The sequence below is a fragment of the Humulus lupulus genome, chromosome 8, assembly GCF_963169125.1.
Source record: "Humulus lupulus chromosome 8, drHumLupu1.1, whole genome shotgun sequence".
Lineage (NCBI taxonomy): Eukaryota > Viridiplantae > Streptophyta > Magnoliopsida > Rosales > Cannabaceae > Humulus > Humulus lupulus.
The window spans coordinates 13,131,780-13,149,949 of NC_084800.1; the positions used below are offsets into that span (position 1 = coordinate 13,131,780).

An 18,170-nucleotide genomic window follows, 5' to 3' on the forward strand; every position below is an offset into this window, starting at 1 on the left:
ATACTTTCATTAATATCTTTATCAAATAATTTTATTTTATTTATACGGTAATTAAATATTTATTTTATAAATATATAACTTAAAGTTTTTTTTTCTAGAATTATGGGTTGCACTAGACAATTCATCAGAAAAAACTACAATGTCAAGCCACAAAGAATCTCATTAGTCTATCACCATTCATTAAATAATATACATGTAAATACTCTCTCTTTCTCTCCATTAAGAAACTTCATGACATACATGTCAGATCTTATCATCATGTATATATATATAATATATATATTTATATGATTCACATATAGTTTTTGGTACTGTGTGCAACAACTACGCGAATCATTCCAGATTTATTTGACATTAGTATTCAAATATAAGCTTAAATTTATACAAACATCATTTTGTTGTAATTTAGTATATCTTGAATATTATTTCATCTAATTAGCTAACATATTAAAAATATAAAACCATAAAATAATAAACATTAGCTAATATTATTTTACGTTGCTTTAGTTGCAAATAAGATTTTTTATATTGTGTTAGTTTTATATTACGTTGCTTAAAATTTGTATGAGTTTTTTTTAGTTGGTGGACTAGTCATGTGTTGCTTTAGGTTGCATGTGGTTGCATTCATAATTCATTTGGATAGCTCACATTAGAAGTTGCAGCGGGTTGCACTGGGACTAGCCATGTGTTGCTTTAGGTTGCATGTGATTGCATTCGTAATTTATTTGGATAACTCACATTAGAAGTTGCAAAGGGTTGCACTTGGACTAGCCATGTGTTGCTTTAGGTTGCATGTGGTTGCATTCTTAATTCATGTGGATAACTCACATTAGGAGTTGCAGTGAGTTGCAATGGGTTGCACTTGGACTAGCCATGTGTTGCTTTAGGTTACATGTGGTTGCATTCGTAATTCATTTGGATAACTCACATTAAGAGTTGCAGTGGTTTGCACTTGGACTAGCCATGTGTTGCATTAGGTTGCATGTGGTTGCATTCGTAATTCATTTGGATAACTCACACTAAGAGTTGCAGTGGGCTTCTATTTGAGTTTCATTGGCCTTTATTTAATTATATGAACAAATATTGACAAACAAACTTGCAAACAAACTTAAAACGAAGCATTAAAATTAACTCAGGCATTTCAACGAACAACGTGTGGTCACAACAAAATGAACAAACGAATATTACATACATATATCCATATATGTTATGTAATAATATCATTATGTATATATATGTTCATATCAATTGGTTATTCTCTCAACTGAAAATGGAAATGGACCTATCAATTCGTTGTTGCTCAAACTTCAAATACTCACATAAACTAATGAGTCAAACCAACTTGGAAAGGTTCCATTTAAGAAATTATTTTCCATTATAAAAGTTTGAAGCTTCATCATTTCTTAGATTTTAGGTGGAACTAAACCAAAGAAAGAAAATTAAACATATTCAAGGAGGCAAAGAGCTTTCAGACTATTAAGCCTTAACAGGGTGGTAAAGAAAGAATCAATTGAAAATCTCTGTGACAAAGTTTGATTTGGAATAGCAAACCCATTTAAATCACTAACCTTAATTGACTTATCTATGATCTTTCCATACTAAAAAAATGGGTTAGAGACAAATATGAGCCTTGACTCGACTTTCTACTACAGAAGTGAAGCTCAACATCAACGTTGATGATGGAGGACCAAGTGATGTGTGTGGCGGCGATCTGGCTTCTCCAAAGTCAGGTGGTGGTGATGGTTGCTGTAGAGAAAATAAGAGAGAGAGTTTGCGTGGGTGGCGGGGTTCTTGGGTCTCCAAAGTGTAGTGGCCATGGGTGGTTGCCGACGAGAAAGATGAGCTGGTTTTGGCAAGGAAAGTGAAAGAAGAAGAGAAGTAGAAAATGGGTTTGGTTTTGGCAAGGAGGCTGGAGGAAGGAGAAGTCGTATAAATGGATTAAAAAATTAATGTTAACCCAAAAATTAGAAAAAATAAAATACAAAAGTGGGAAACAAAAAAAACTACCGTAAAAATGTAAAAAGAAGTTTAAATTACCGTATATACGGTAATTTCCCTTAATATTTTTACTTGTGTTTTCAATAAATATAATTATAGTTTAATTTTGTTATAGTAATTTATGTTATAAATATTGTGTCAAATATAATATTTATTTATTTATTTTCTACTAAATTTAACATTATATTTGTATCATATGTTCTATCTTCTACTACTTAATAATGACTTTAAAAAAAAACATCTATTATTTAATAATGGATTAATTAAGCAAAAATTGCATACAAAATGTTGATAGTTACTATTGTGCTCTCATTTTTATATTATAAAAATACGAAATAATTACATTATTTTTATGAGGAAGTTACATTTTATATGAGATTTTCAATAGAGTGCAAAAAAATGACTTTTTTTAAATAAAAAAAAGTTAATCTATGGTTTTTTTAAGAATTTTCACTTTTATGGGTTTGTTTTCTCATATTTTTGTATAAAAGTTTGTTTATGACATAGTTTTACTCTTAATCAAGTTTTATTAATTTGGAATAGTATGTTTGTAATTTGATTATTATTTTTTTAGCTTTTTTTTTTTATATTAAATTTTTATTTGGTTGTTTTGCATTATTTTTTTTTGTAATATGAATTGTGTTTAAAATTATTTTTTATTTATTATAAGCATTTTTTTCCTTTTTTTTTTAGATTGTATGTTTCTTTTTTCAAATCTTTGGTAAGGTAACCAGTTACTTGATTGATTTTTGACAATTATGTAAAAAAAATCATAGAGCTAGTTTAAATAACATGTACAAGGAGGAGTAACTTTCTGCCATAAGAGGGGTAACGAGTTACCATAAGAGGGGTGGCGGGTTACTCATATTAAATATGAAAATAAACATCAAATTTGAAGGGAAAATATGAAGAACACTTCATTAAAAAGGAAGAAGAAGTAACTATGATTTTAGTAATATAGGTAACCAGTTATCATATAGAACCCAGAAATATACATACACGTCAGAACGTGAAGGTAACCAGCTACCCTTAGAAAAATACACAAAGAATGTGAAGGTAACCAGTTATCCCCAGAAATATACACATAAAGAACGGGAAGGTTACCAGTTACCACAGATCTGAAGATAGAAAAAAAATTAGATCCACCCCCTTTCCCTTTTCTCCCATATTCTTTATATAATTTTTTTTCTAGATTTGAATGTTCCCATCAGGGTAACCGGGTACCCATTCATGTTTTCATATTTTTATTAGTTTTCTTTCTAAATTTTGGTTTTCCTATAAGGGTTACACTAAAAAAAAATTGTTGAACAAATTGATTTGAATTTTTTTACATATAGTGGAAAAAACTATGAAAAAAAATTACAATAATAAATAAAAAAATATTCAAATAATTATGTAATGTTAAAATATGTGTGAAAAAAATAGAATGAGAAAATAATAAGTACAAAAAGTGAAGAAAAAAAAAACTTAGGAAAGAAAACTAAAAAATATGAAAAAAAATAAAACAAAAGAAATGATGAAGGAAAAAAAACATATGAATGAATAAAAATGAAAAGAAGAATGAGAAAAATAATGGAAAAATGGAAAGATAAAAAATATGAATGAAAAAATGGAAGAAGAAACAAAGAAAGAAAAAAAAAAGCTCATATGTGTGAAAAAAGAAAAAAATGGAATGCGAAAATAATAAATTTAAAAATAGATGGAAAAAATGAAAAAAATGAATGAAAACTGAAAAAATATTAACAAAAAAAAAAACAATACAAATAAAAGAAAAAAATAGATAAATGAATAAGAATGAAAAGAAGAAGACAAAGAAGAATGGAAAAATAGAAAGAAAAAAAGAGAATGTTGGAAAAAATTGGTAGAAAAAAAAAAGTAAAGAAAAAATATATAAAAAATAAAATTACCTTAAAAATAAAAGAAAACATAACTATGAAAAAAAATGTGCAATTTCCATATTTTAGTTAGCCAGTAATTGTGTTTATATACTTTAATTTTTTCTTTAATAAATTTTTTCATACAAATTAAGAAAAATATAATTATCATATTTTTGTATATTAATAGTACAAAAGTCATCTAATTGAAAAATTCCCTATTTTTATTTGAGTAAAATCATATTTTACTTATAAAATTTATAATTATTTGGATCTAAAATTTGTACTCATCTAGTAAAGCCAACGAGTAATTTATTCATCAGCCATAGAGAAATTTAGAAATTAATAACATATATCATCCGAATACACATGCCATAACCCTATAAATATATATACACATTTGGGCTCTAAAAAATAATTTAATATAACCATAACCAAAAATCCTCTATATAATCATGATAAAAATACTAAATACAGATACATAAATTTACCCTTGATGAAAAGTCCAAACATAGAATTACAAGTGTAATTTAAAATAAAACAAAAAACGCAAATGATCAAAATTACATTGTAATTTAAAAGTAATTTATTTTACATTTGTTTTTATCACTATAATAAAATAAAATTTACAAAATTTAGTCATAGGAATAATTACTTTGTGCATAAGTTCTTGAGATTATTGGTAAGGTACAATCTTGATTATTTATCCAAAGTGTACAATCATAATGTATAGACATGATCATAATATACAGTCTTGATAAATGATTATGATATTATTTAACTAAAATATACAATCACAATGAATGATCAAGATAGTGAAATACAATCTAGATGAATCTACAAGATTATACCCTATTAATAATATAAAAATCATACCTACCTTAAGAGTATACTATAATTTTATATTTATTTTTTTCGGGTTAATTTGAGAAAATGCAATTTTTTTTGTTATGCTAAACTATATATTTTTTTAATATATTGTACAAAGAAAACATGATATGGGTTTTGTATGTCTTCTATGTCTTTTGGTGCCCCTGCCAGAATATGACAGTACAAATCGTCGTTGCAAATCTAAAAAACAACCAACATTTTGTGTCTTTTGATTCTAGCTGCGTTTTCAGCTCCACAACAACAAAACTTTTCATACATTCATTTCACCTGCCATTAATCTATCTATTTGGCCTTTTCTTGGAGTTAAAAATAAACGAGTTTGGATATGTGTGTGGGTCATAAACATTTTCTTCAACCATCTTTTTTTCTTCAATTATTTGTACTCTTTTTTTTTTCCCTCAGAAAAGCCCCTACTTTAGCAGGTATGGTCAAATAGTATAAGGTGTGATGCTTTGCACCATAATAAACTACTCTCTGAGAGTGACTTGTACTACTACACTTAGACGACATTAAAGGCTTCAATGTTTATTTTCATGTTCCCTATTATTCTGCATGCATCATAATTGGTACCCAAATATGTCCATGTCATTTTACCCAAAATAAACTGATATTTATTTTTGGGTTTTGTTTTGTGACCTAACTATCTATATACAGTAATTTTTTAAAGGAGAGGGAGGAAAACATAAAATTGAAATACTTGCTTTTGTTTACTTTAACCGATAAATCAAATAAATAAAACTAAAAATCCGCTAAAAAAAAAAAAAAAAACAGAGAGCAAACAAAGAGAAGAAAACAAAATAGTATGGTAGCATGAAATAGAACGCCATAAGATTAAGGGGAGTTATCTACGGCACACCTAAACAGGGTTAAAAACCAAAGAAGGTTCCCCATAAAATTAAACCAATCATTTTTGTTACAAAAAATATATATATATTCATTTTTATTTTATTTTTTTCCCTCCCTAACTTAACTTTTCTTTTTAAGTACTGTTTCGTCGTTTAATGTATGTGTGAAGGTTATAAACTAGAAAGATGTCATTGTTGTGAAGTTTTCATTTTTATTTATTCATTTTTACCGAAGGAACTGCTGGTTTGCTGGGCCTCCCACGTGATAATTTTTGTAACACAAGTAACAGTGTTTGGACCATCGTTCTAAGTAGTCAATGCTTTTGCTTTAGTTTCCCTTGTTCAGTTCAGCCTAGCATTACTGTTCAACTGCTTCCCTAGTCGCTTTCCTATCAGACACTCTTTTATAATCCTTACTCCTGATGCTCCTAGACATAGGACTTGACTTCGGATTTTAGGACTTAAAACACACATATATACTCTTTAACAAAACTTGGGTTGAGTTGTTCCCTCTTCAAAGAAAATCAGCCATGGATCTCACAAGTCCAAGATACTTTCATGCTCCTTCATCTACATTTTCTAGTGCCACTGGGGTAGGGGTAGCTTTCTCTTCTTCTTCTTCTTCTTCCCACATTTCCTTTCCTTTTCTTTTGGGTGTTTATTGTTGTCTTTGTTAATTAGTTCTGTTTTTTGAATGATTCAGGAACCGCCATTGGAGGCCAATGCAAGCTTTTATGGGAAAACCAAGAACAACCCTTTTGCAGAAACTTTCCCGGACCCACTTTGCAAGCTTAATCTTAAAGAGACCTCTGAGTTTGTCAAGTCCTTTCCCATGCCACATGGAGGCACGGAAAGCAACAGGGTTTTTCGTGAGAGTTCAACTCAGAGGAGAACGGAGGTAGGGGTCAACTCAGTGGTAACCCAGAGAAGATTTGAAGCTCCTCCTACTCCAGGGAGACCTGTTTTTAGTTTCAGTGCTGGAAACCTTTCTAGAAAAGGTTTTCCTTCGAAGTGGGATGATGCAGAAAAATGGCTCATAAGCAGCTCTTGTCATGAATCCCCTGCTCATACTATAAAGCCCTCTGAGTCTGTTAGAATAGCCAAGCCAAGTGACTCTAACTTTAAGCAACAAATGGAGGTCTTTGCTGATAAATCAAGGGTCACGGAAGAAAAGGTCTCAAAAAAACAATTCTCGAGCTTCCACTGCTCTGTTTCTTTAGATAATCATAACTCTGTCAGAGCTTTCGATGGGGTCTCATGTTCAACTGATAATGTCTTTCTAAAAGGTAATCTTCCATTTTTAAACTTTAAGTGGAATATTTACAACTTTTGCCTTTTCTTCTCTTGAATGTTTCCTTCCTTTTTGCGCCACTTTCATCTTTAGTTACAGTCTTTTCTCTATATCTTACTAAAAAGCTCAATAAAGCACTTGGCTTTTTTGTACTGTTTAATTTCCTTTGAAAGTCGAAACTAGAAAACGCAAATAGGTGCTAGTTTGTTTAAGATGACAAGCCAAACCAAAATCATTTCAACTATAGCATACGATCAACATGTTTCTTTCAATAATTCAACAAAGAAAATTCTCTTAGAACAAGATAGTTTGTTTCTATGTCTGTCTATAGTTCTCTGAAATAAGAATCATCGGTATCTAGCTTAGCTATTGGTCAAGACAATGGAATTTTATCAGGTTTCTCATAGCCCAAATCATTTTTCTGAATTGGGGAAGGCATAATTTCAATTTCAGCTGATGATGGCACATGAATTACGTTTGTTTTGAACAAATTTCTTATCAAAATGGTTAATGCAGACAAGTTCACGAACGAGATAGAACCAGTATTGCCCAATTTCAGAACCTCAGAGTCAACCAAAGAAGGATTCCTATTCAAAAACTCAGCATGCGAAACCATGAAAGATGCAGGCACAGAAATGGTTCAACACAGAGATGTTGGGACCGAAATGACTCCCCTTGGCAGCTCAACGACTTCAAGGTGCCACACACCTTTCAAGATTTCATCCCCTGCGCGGCACAACACGCCAGCGAATAGGTCTGGACCATTGGGTTTGGAGCACTCTAACAGCATCAGCAGCACCATTGACATTGCCCAGTTGCAGGAGTGCCATTTAGCCAAGCTTCAACTTGGAACGCATTATGACTCGGTTACTTCCAATTGGAGTTCTAGGCAAGAGGAGGAAGAGGAGATATCAAAGAGCCTTAGGCATTTTGAGATTGACAATGTCAATTGCTGCCAGAAAAATGGTCCTGAATCCAGAGCTGTTGCCTGGGAAGAGGAAGAGAAAACAAAATGCTGCCTCAGGTAATAATTGGAGTCATTCTTTTGGTTTGTCATATTCAAGTACAGAGGACTTTATCCTGTGCTAACAGTTCTAATGTTTCAAGTCTCATTAGGTATCAGAGAGAAGAAGCAAAGATTCAAGCTTGGGTTAATCTCCAAAGTGCAAAAGCAGAAGCTCAATCAAGAAAGCTCGAGGTATTTTATTTTTTCTCATTTTCAAGACTTTTGCATTTTAGTAAGCAGCCTCTATATATTCCTTTTCTAGGCTTATTATACTGTTTATCAAGTATCTGAAGTTCCCTTCAAACCACTCTGCACTCTTGAGATGGTTGAATAAAGATTGCTGGTACAATTCATGGTACTAGTCACTAGATATGATCAGTCAGCTGAAAAAAATAATTAAAAAAAAAAGAGTTTGTAATTGTCCTATATCTTAAGCTAGAAATATTCGGTTCCACTAGAAAATTATTGCTGGCTAAATAGTTACTATATTGTGTATGTAGATACAAAAAGCACTCAATGCACTTTTTAAAGGTGATTTTTAAGTCTCCCTAGCTATCATGCTAAGCCAAAAAGATGGTCAACAAAACTGATTTCTACTTTGTTGACCGTTTTATAACTATTGAGGGTGGCTTGGTTTATCATCAGGCGTATTATTAAGTTTTTGACATACTCATTCTCGAGCCACCCGCCGTTGTTCGGACCCCATTGTCCTTTTTTATTATTATCTTTTTGCTGAGTGGTCCCTCCCTTCTGATAAGAGTTCATTCAATACATATATAATTTTCAACTTTTTCCCATACATCCTCGAGGAATATTATCAGGGCTAGAAAGTCATCGTTTTAGCATTAATTATATTCCAAAAAATTTATATATCTGCATGCCCCCATGTGAGGATACTAGCATTTAGAAGCTTTCGTGGGGAATTGGAAACTTGTTTTAGCTGGAACTCTCCACCTGTCTTGGGTCTATGTTCCTGTGAATAAATTTAAACACGAACACATTCATTTTCCATGTTCTTTAATAATATATTCACAGATGAACAGTTCCATCTTTCAGTCATAGTAATCACCTAATAGTTTATATACATTGATATGTATTTAATAGTGCCTGATGCTAAATACGCAATTTCGTCGTTTGTTCAGGTGAAGATACAAAAAATGAGATCAAACTTGGAGGAGAAGTTGATGAAGAGGATGGCCGTTGTTCATAGGAAAGCTGAGGAGTGGAGAGAAGCGGCCCGGCAGCAGCACTCGGATCAAATTGAGAAGGCGACAGTACATGCACAGAAGACGGTGATTCGCAATAACTCTCACTTCTCTACTGCCACCTCTTGCGGCTGCTTTCCATGCAATAATCACTTTCGCTAGTGAAAACAATAATAAAGCAATGTATAAGATGAGAGCCACATCCTTGTGTTCAACCCCCCAAACCAAAAAAGGGGAAGAGAAAAAAAATCCCTGCCAACCATTTGTATATCTCTTTTGCATTGATAAATGGGAAAAACTAAAATAACTATAGTTTTTTTCTTTCTTCGAATGGTTGGTTGGTTGTTGTTCACAAGGCTAGCTTGCTAGAGTAGAGTGCGGCATAGGTCTTGATTTTTGACAACTTCATGCTTCATTGTACAGATTGAATATAAGTTTCTTTTTCATTTATTATAATGAGGAAAATGATTAATCTCTACTAAAACGTAAAATGATTAATCGCAGACACCGACCCCAAAAAACTGGAAAAGCAAAGAAATGTTTTTCTCTTTTCTCACTCCTTCCTCTTAATAGGATCATTCCATAATTCAACAAAATCCAATATAATTAACATTACTTGTACACAAGAAAACATGAGTCGAAGAATGTATAGTTCCTTCACACTTCGTGCACAAAACGATGTTGGTATCTGACGCGTCAGGAAGAAAGGAACGGCCAATACGGTAGAAAACAAAGTTCATCACATGAATGGCCTAAGCCTTATTAGGAGAATTCAGCAAAATGAAGATCTGTAATTAGAGACCATCGGATCCTTCTGTAATTTTGAACTGTACAAGATAGCTAGCAAAACGAGGCATTCTCAGCCAAGAAACTCGTCCATGAATCCTTTCTGGAAAGGCTGTAATGCGGGACTCAATGAATGGGATTCTGGTTTTCTGGTCTGTGGTAGAACTGTACAATCTAAAAGGTCAGGTCTCAGGTGTCTGGCATCTGGACAAAGCATGCAGGCACAACATTTTAAGGCTCACATGAGACCAATATGCAAACACATAAGTTGGTAGTAGACACCAACGGCTGATGACATAGTTTCTCATTCAATGGTGTGCACATTTTGGCCACGTTGTTAACTTAGTGCAGACCCTTTAAAGCATATCAACTCAAATCACATGAATCGAAACCCCCCAAAAGATAAATCATATGTAACTCTAAGTACGTACTTGTAACAGCTCACCGGAAAAGAAAAAAAAAGGAGAAAAATCAGGAGTTGGACAATGCTAAAGTTAAATAGCCCGCGTGGCATCGAGTCAGAGGTTCAATTCCTTATTGTCTTTATATTGTTTGTCAGTAAGCAAAAGAGGAGAGCAAAATTATCTATGTTGACATATTTAACCTTGCAATGCATATTCCCAACATGGGTCAGCAACAAATTTGACAGCCACAGGCGACCGTAGCATATACATCTGCCAATATATGTTTCTGCAGCCTCGGCTGTTTTAATTGTCATTTGGTGTAGTGCGTTGTTGTTTGTTCAATGCAATCTTTCCGGGGTCTGCACATTTATGATATTGATAGAGTTTTCATTAGTGTCATGGTTGAACGTTGAATACTAGAAAGTGGTTCAAGTTACCATAAAACGTTAAATTTGGAGTCAATTAAGCTTCACAAATCCAACACATAAATAATGGTCCAGAAAGAAATTTTCTACGTCGTGGAATACATGATACATTTTAAAATTACACTGACACCAACATGACTTGAAACTTGAAGCAGAACAAGAACTATAGTCATGAATGGGTTCTTTAATTTGGTGCCTAGTCTCGGTCTACAATGGAAGGAGTAATTCATTTTAAACTTAGCAAGTAAAATATGAAGCATGGGACTGAGCCTCCCTGAAATTAAATAAATAAAAGAAGCCTGGGACAGAAAGTGTTACATATAGTAAATTGTAAATTTCAAGGAAGATTTGATGGATGCCAATGAGCAAAGAATCATAGATTTACGTTTGCATGTTGATTAGAAATTGATTGAAGATGTTGGACAATAAATTCAAAACGGGTGGGGTAGTTGTCCAATTGCCATATTCTTTCTAAAGTACTATCCAATCATAAATAATGCGATGTTAGATAAATAGGCAAAGGTTTTCAAAGGTATAGTGATTCAGAATGATGTGAGGTTTCAGCTGGTTTATAAATAGGCCAAGGATTTTAGCAAAATACCACCACTAACTGGTAAGTGACAAAATATCTTATAAATTCGATTCCAACTTTTAACTTTTGCAATAAACTTTTTTTTTTAATCACCGAATAGCTTTAACTAGCCAGAACATTGCAAATATGTTATGCGACTAATATGACCTTGGGTTATACCGAGTTAACCAAGAAAAAAAAAGTGATCAATCAGCGAGTGGTCAATCTTTTCTTGCAATCATATTTCAATAATTTAGAACTAGTAGCTCTTTAAATTATATATAAAGAGAGAAAACAACGAAAAATGAAACGATTTCTACTCATTCTCAAGTATTGTCCAATAAAATTATCAAACAATACCGATGTGTTGTTCCACAGACAACTGAATGTTGCTGTCTATAATGTCTGTTTCCCCATTACAAAGTTTCTTCTTTTCGCATAACGAAAGGCAAAGCTACCTTATTATTCCCCGCTATTATCTCAGTAACCATTTGAGACCATTCTTCTTCAGTCACGATACTCGTCCATGAATTTCTTGTGGAAGTCAGTCAACCGGGACACCACAGCCGGAATCTTGTCCTCCTGAGGGAGTATTGTGCATCTAAAATGCCAAGTGCCTGGGACCTGTCAAAGTAAATAAACAAAGATGAACAATGTTAAAACTCTTGTCAATATAAATCTCATACAAAAAAGGCGTGCCTTTTCGCCTGAATATATAATTACAACACTAACCTGCCCGAAGCCAGAACCAGGAACAACTACTATTCCGGTGGCATTGAGCAGTTGACGGCAGTAGAATGCATCCGCTGCTGTATTTGCAGCCTTAGCAGCTTCAATTGCCTTATGGGGCAAGTTGATGCGGGGAAAGAGATACATTGCCCCTTCTGCTTTGTTGCATGTTATGCCATCTAAGCTGTTCAGTGCATCTTCCAAGGTCTGTTTATACCACAAGAAAGTTACAAATATGTTTTATAAAGTGGAAATTTAACAGCCTTAGAAGCATGCAATTTGTAACTTCGATTGACGTAAGCCTACTAACCTTGGCACGCCTTGCAAGGGATGATAAAATGCCATCTCTCTCGTCACGGTACGATTCGTATGATTCATCCCCAACCTGCATAAAAAGCATTTTTAAAATCCATCGCCATGTTGACTACATTTTGGAAAAATCCATCTTTCACATCCGGAATTCTGTGTTAAATCTTTATGTCGTTTACAACCTTATATTCCACTACTGCAAAACCAAAAGCTATTCATATAACTGATATGGGCACTAGACACTTCTGACTCAGGTGGCATGAGCCTTTTTCAATTTTCACTATTCATATGGTCTCCCAGAAATCTTATAATATGTGGTATCGCATTTGAAGTTTCAATAATAAGAAGAGAGATGTAAACCTTGGGTGGACTCATTACGAGGCTTGCAAGAATTTGACCAGAAATATTAGAGCAAAGATTTACAGATGCCACTTTGTATATTTGTTCCCTTATTTCAGCACTAAATCCTGTAACTTCCATGTAGCCTCCTCTCTTTCCACACTCCCCATAGTATCCTGAAATGAAATTTTTTTTATCATTTTTTAGTATAATTCATTAATTGCATAAGCTATCTGTTTAACACCACTCATTAACTCACCCTTAGAGACTGACTGGAAGGACACCAAAGAAATATCTGCCTCCCCATACCCCATGGACCGGGAAACTTTTTTGAAAGAGTGAAACTTTTTGTCTGGAACATAAACATTTTCCTGATATACCTGTAATATGTTCACCAGATAGTGTCACAGGCCAGAAAGTAGCTGCAGTACATATACATTTGTTCTACAGAACTGAGTAACCAAATGAAATAAACAGAAAATTATAACTCATTTGACATTTTTTTTATGCATTCAAACTTCACTCCAGCAATGAGTTAGATATAAAACAGTTGCCCTTGATGGCAATCCACCTACCTCATCTGCCAGCAGAACAAGACCTTCTTGCTTGCAGAATTCCACAATGTCCCGCTGGTTGCCTTCAGCAAGAACCTACAATCAAAACCTCAAAATATCAATTGAATGTCAACCCCAAAATAAAGACAACTAGACAAGCACATACTTAAAAACTATACTCTTTTGCACAAAAAAGTTCAGAAAAGTCAATGATTTTAATCCTTGTTATGAAGTATTGGCCATAATTAATCATTGCTTACCTGACCCGTTGGGTTGCCTGGATTTATAACAACCAAGGCCCTGACATTGATGCCCTTGGATTTGGCATCCTCGAGTTGTTTCTTAAGTTCAGAGATCTCTAGTCCCCACCCAGATGCCTCCTCAAGATAATAAGGAACCTGAAAAAATAGAGCCAAAAATTTTAGATGGTCAAACCATAGAAACAAATCATCAAGGGATATCCTGAACTCTATTATCCAACTACCAAACTCAACCACATTGGCCAGTCAAAATTCCATTATACAAGATAAGCCAGAGAATTAACCAACTCAGTTTAGTTCACGGCCAGCAAAGTTTGAAGCTAATTACAAGAGAACAGTCAACTGAATATCATACTAAAGTTTCTAAACTATTTTCCAAAGTATCTGGATAAAAAATCTATGTTGTACAAACATACCAAAGTGCCTCCATGAAGAGCGATTGAGGCAGAGTATAAAGGGTACTGAGGAATGGGGCAAAGAATTCCATCTTTCTCTGATGTAATCAGCAATTGCATCATCATATGGACCTGGAATGCGACAATTAATTAAAAAAAATGGTAAACACATGTTATGATGTAGGAAGCTTCAACATTTTAAACATAATAAAATGAGATAACTGACGATATGAAAAGTTGAAAATTACCGCAGGGCTTGCTCCATCTGTTAAGAAAATATCATTTGGATCAGCAGGACAACCATCACGAGCTTCAATTCCAGCAGCAATTGTATCACGTAACCCCTTGATACCCTGTCATTGAAAGGGAGAAATATAAGATATAAAACATATAATATGCTATTATTATAAGGTTCTTGACACAGAAGCATATGCTGGTTAATGTTACCTGACTGTGACTATAAGCACCAGTTGCTCTTCCTGGAATTTGATCAAGAATTTTCCAAGCTCGTTCTATGGAATCTGCACTGTAACAGTCACAAGGAGAATTAGAGACGGCAGAGATTAAAGGAAATTTTCTAATTATTTTCTCTTCTTTCTAATTGCACAAGGATTAAATGATGCTCTTTTTTTTGGCAATTTATTTTCAAATTTGAAGATATCAGTGGTATTAGAGATTTGTACATGATAAGTCACTAGTAATGTTTTGTCGTTCTCTCCATAGTAGAGGAACGAGAATAGAAACACAAGACTAGTGTAACAAAAACTACAGATGCTTGAAAATCATACTAAAAAAAGCTTAATGTCATCAAATGGTCATCCCAACTAAATCGTTTTCAAATTAGAGATGCTGATAGCACAAGACCGACTTTTTTCCAATACCTGAACAAGCCCTGTGTTTCACTTTTGTCCAAAATGGATGGATGGTCACATAGTGCAAGAACCTACCAAGTAGACAAAAGTAAAAAAAAAATTAAACAAGATCTAATGGAAATGCTGAATTCTAATTCAAATAAAACCAACCTCTCGAAAAAATGTTATCGGCTGCTGGCCAAGAGACTGGGGATTTCCAATATTGCAATAAAGTATCTGCACAATACAAGTGGAAATCAGTTCAACTGAGACTGCATTAATAGCACAAATGCACACATCTTGCCTGGACTAGAGAAGAGAAGAAATGTATGATACTTTATTTTTAATCTAAAAAAACTCGTACTACAGATAATTCAGATACTAATGCTCAAAGTTTTCGTAAAAGTTTGACCTGTAATCACATAATTTAGTTTGCCTATCTGTTCATCAAATAAATTTGTGGTTTAATCACCAGTTGGTCAAAAAATGACTGTAGTACATGCAATTAAAAAGTAGCACACAATAAATTGTTAGTAAGAAAAACATACCTCGTCAAATGGAAGAGTACCAGGCTTGTCCAGTAATTCTTGTTGCAACCTCTGGAAAAGGAAATTCAGACAAATTAAGGGATAATAATACAACAGCTTCTATATAAACTCATTATAAAGATATTAAGTTGAAAAGTTTTCTTCAACTCGGCTCTTTCAGTGTGCTCTTCATATGATACAACTATAATAATCTCACACAAAACAATTTTGCTGAAGCTCCGAGGTATATAGAGGTGTACCTGGGCAATGTTGACAATTTCACCTCGAACAGCATACTCACATCTCAGTACCTAAAAACAAGTAAAATGATGACGGGTTACGCAGGAGCATAATAGCATATTGCTTGACCAGAACCTCTAAAATCAAGAAAAGAAGAAATTGCCGAATGCAATAGCCTTTCAAAACTAATAATCAAATTTTAACAGCACGGTTATAAAATATCACTAATAGAAAAGCATAAAAGAGTATCTGTTTATTATTGTTAACCCTTATCATACATCAAGACATCCATATGTTTAGGCGTTATAAAATATAAATATGTATAAAAATTTATTTATTTTCAGTTTTGTCCTTAACAAGAGATTGTTTCAGTTTATGATTATATAGCACCAAACAATTCGAGGGCTTCTGTGGAATCTGAAGAAACTACACTATCTTACTCTATAAATGTAAAGAAAGTATACAATATAACAGTAGCCCAACTAGAAAAGAGATGCCTTTTCACTTAAAAAAAAATGTCTAAATGGAGCAAAATCAACACAAGGATCCTCAGATGATGACCTAAGAATGCAATACAGAGAACTCAAACAACGCGATACCAACAAAAACAACATCGAGCAAACCAATCAAGCCATAGGAACTATAAAGTCCGAAGTTTACTTCTTTTAAAGAAAATATATATTTCCAAGGTTGATTTAAGAATCAAATATAAGAAAATGGAATCACACGAATTTCCAGAAACAACGGATGATAAAAGAAAAATTAAAACAAACCCACATAGAGAAACATCAACTAGAAAACAATGATCCATTGTTATGGTCACCTGGGTGTCAATCAAACAATTAAAAAACACAAAAGTGATCAAAGGATTTAAGAACAAACCTTGGGATTGATAGTTTGGAGAGTGACAGGAGAGGAAGAATGAGAAGAAGAGTCTGCCATGGGAGTAGCAGAATCAAGAACAGGAGTGGATGAGAGGAAGCGTGATTGGGAAGAAGAAAGAGGGGTTTGTTTATGATAATAACGGGTGAGAGCGCTTTTAAGCCTACCAGCTGCGAATTTCCGCATCGTGTCTCGCTTTTTATGTTCCAAGCGGCTAGATTTTTCTGAGGACCCAAAAAAAAGAAAAGAATAAAGATTATATTTTTCGAATTTTATTACGTGATTAAACTTTGGGGGCAACACTCATGGCTCTTTCTTCGAAGTTGACTCTAGGCTTTGGTTGTTCGTTTGTCCACGTTTCTGTGTCTACAGCTTCCAGGAGGCGCCCACTGAATAAGAAAGAACTGGCCGCATTTGCTTTGCATATATATATATATATATATCAAGCGTGATTGGTCGTAATTTTCTAACCCAAAAGCCCTTTCCTGATAAATTTTTTCATGTACTTACCCTAACCTTAAAAGGCTGCTACATTGAAAGATAAATGTCGGAGAATATCAAAATATAGGAGAATCTGTTATTATTAGGGCAATCCACTTATAAATGCTAAAAGTTATAAAATTTAACTCAAAATTATATATAAAAAAAATAGAGATAAATTATTTTTTTATTTTAATTTTACTTCGTCCCATTTTCAACTCCATATATAACAAGGTTCATTTTTTCTTCATACATTTTTTATCATTATTTTTATTTTTTCTCTTTCTAAATTAATTTATTTTTATCTTCTTTCTCTATTATTTTAATTAATAAAAATATTTAAATAATGTAGAGAGAAAATATAAAATAATTAATGTATATTATAATGTAAAAATTACAAGTAAAATAGAAAAAATAATATTTTTGTGAGATATTTTAAAAAATGAAATAAATTATCCGCTGGGAGTGCTTTTATTATTATTTCCTTTCTTTTATTTGTTCACATTCGGATAAGATCCACATATTTGGCATTACCCTTATGAAAATCACTTACAAGATTTTACACGATGATCTTATCTTTTAGAAGAAAATTCTCCAGTTTCAAAAAAAAAAAAAAATTTATTTTCTATGTGAAATTAGCATATATTACTACGATATTTAGTCATTCTCAGGAGTTCGAGTTTAGTTCTCGCCATTATAATCATTACGAGAAGAGTACGTCATTCACGCTCATCACCTCCCAATGATCTAGTCGGAATGTGACCCCCTAAAAGTCCCTTGAGTCATGACCAACTCACCAAAATACTAGGAGACCTCCTCTCAGAGAAGATTGTAATTGTTAGGTGTCGACTAGAGAGGTGTTCTGGACCACAGACACCTGTCTGACACCTAGTGGCTGGAAGAATCGTGTTGTCAGTTTGGTACAAGTGGCAAAACGAATGTCTCACAATGGCGCATGACATGGGAGAACATGAAGCTATCACCGTGATAGTGCTAAATGCGTTTTTCTAATAAAGTAGTGGACTTGACATTCTTGTATTGAGCCTGACTCATATCTAATAGGTCCATCAACCTTTGTAAACCTACGTGTATGTAATAACTAATCTTATTATGAGATGAATAATTATAATCAACTCCAATTAATGAGTTTAATCTCCCCAATATAAGACTAGGGCATTACTTGTAAAATGATCCCGACTTTTAGAGTGAGCTAAAACATTGTCTGAATCTTAAGAAAAATTATGTTTTGCAAGTTCGTCATCTTCAATATAAATAACTCGTGGAATAATGCTAATTAATAGCCAGAAC

General features: G+C 33.2%; 2 protein-coding genes across 3 annotated transcripts; one reads left to right on the forward strand and one right to left on the reverse strand.

The window, feature by feature from the left end:
* The first annotated feature begins 6,004 nt into the window (after positions 1-6,004).
* Positions 6,005-9,272, forward strand: LOC133794630 (uncharacterized). Of its 2 annotated transcripts, none has more exons than XM_062231962.1 (5): positions 6,005-6,201; positions 6,312-6,894; positions 7,416-7,923; positions 8,007-8,097; positions 9,048-9,272. In XM_062231962.1, the coding sequence occupies exons 1-5, from the start codon at positions 6,139-6,141 to the stop codon at positions 9,270-9,272; spliced, it is 1,470 nt and encodes a 489-aa protein (XP_062087946.1). In that variant the 5' UTR covers positions 6,005-6,138. The 2 variants fall into 2 exon arrangements, with proteins under 2 accessions (XP_062087946.1, XP_062087947.1); XM_062231963.1 differs by having other exon boundaries at positions 8,016-8,097.
* A 2,324-nt stretch (positions 9,273-11,596) lies between these two features.
* On the reverse strand, positions 11,597-16,755 carry LOC133794631 (alanine aminotransferase 2). The gene is made up of 15 exons (XM_062231964.1): positions 16,383-16,755; positions 15,521-15,571; positions 15,282-15,332; positions 14,905-14,970; positions 14,764-14,825; positions 14,330-14,408; positions 14,131-14,235; positions 13,904-14,014; positions 13,488-13,625; positions 13,249-13,323; positions 12,933-13,053; positions 12,695-12,849; positions 12,336-12,410; positions 12,029-12,232; positions 11,597-11,920 (listed from the first exon to the last, which is right to left on the reverse strand). The coding sequence occupies exons 1-15, from the start codon at positions 16,566-16,568 to the stop codon at positions 11,804-11,806; spliced, it is 1,596 nt and encodes a 531-aa protein (XP_062087948.1). The 5' UTR covers positions 16,569-16,755; the 3' UTR covers positions 11,597-11,803.
* Between the last annotated feature and the right edge of the window lie 1,415 nt (positions 16,756-18,170).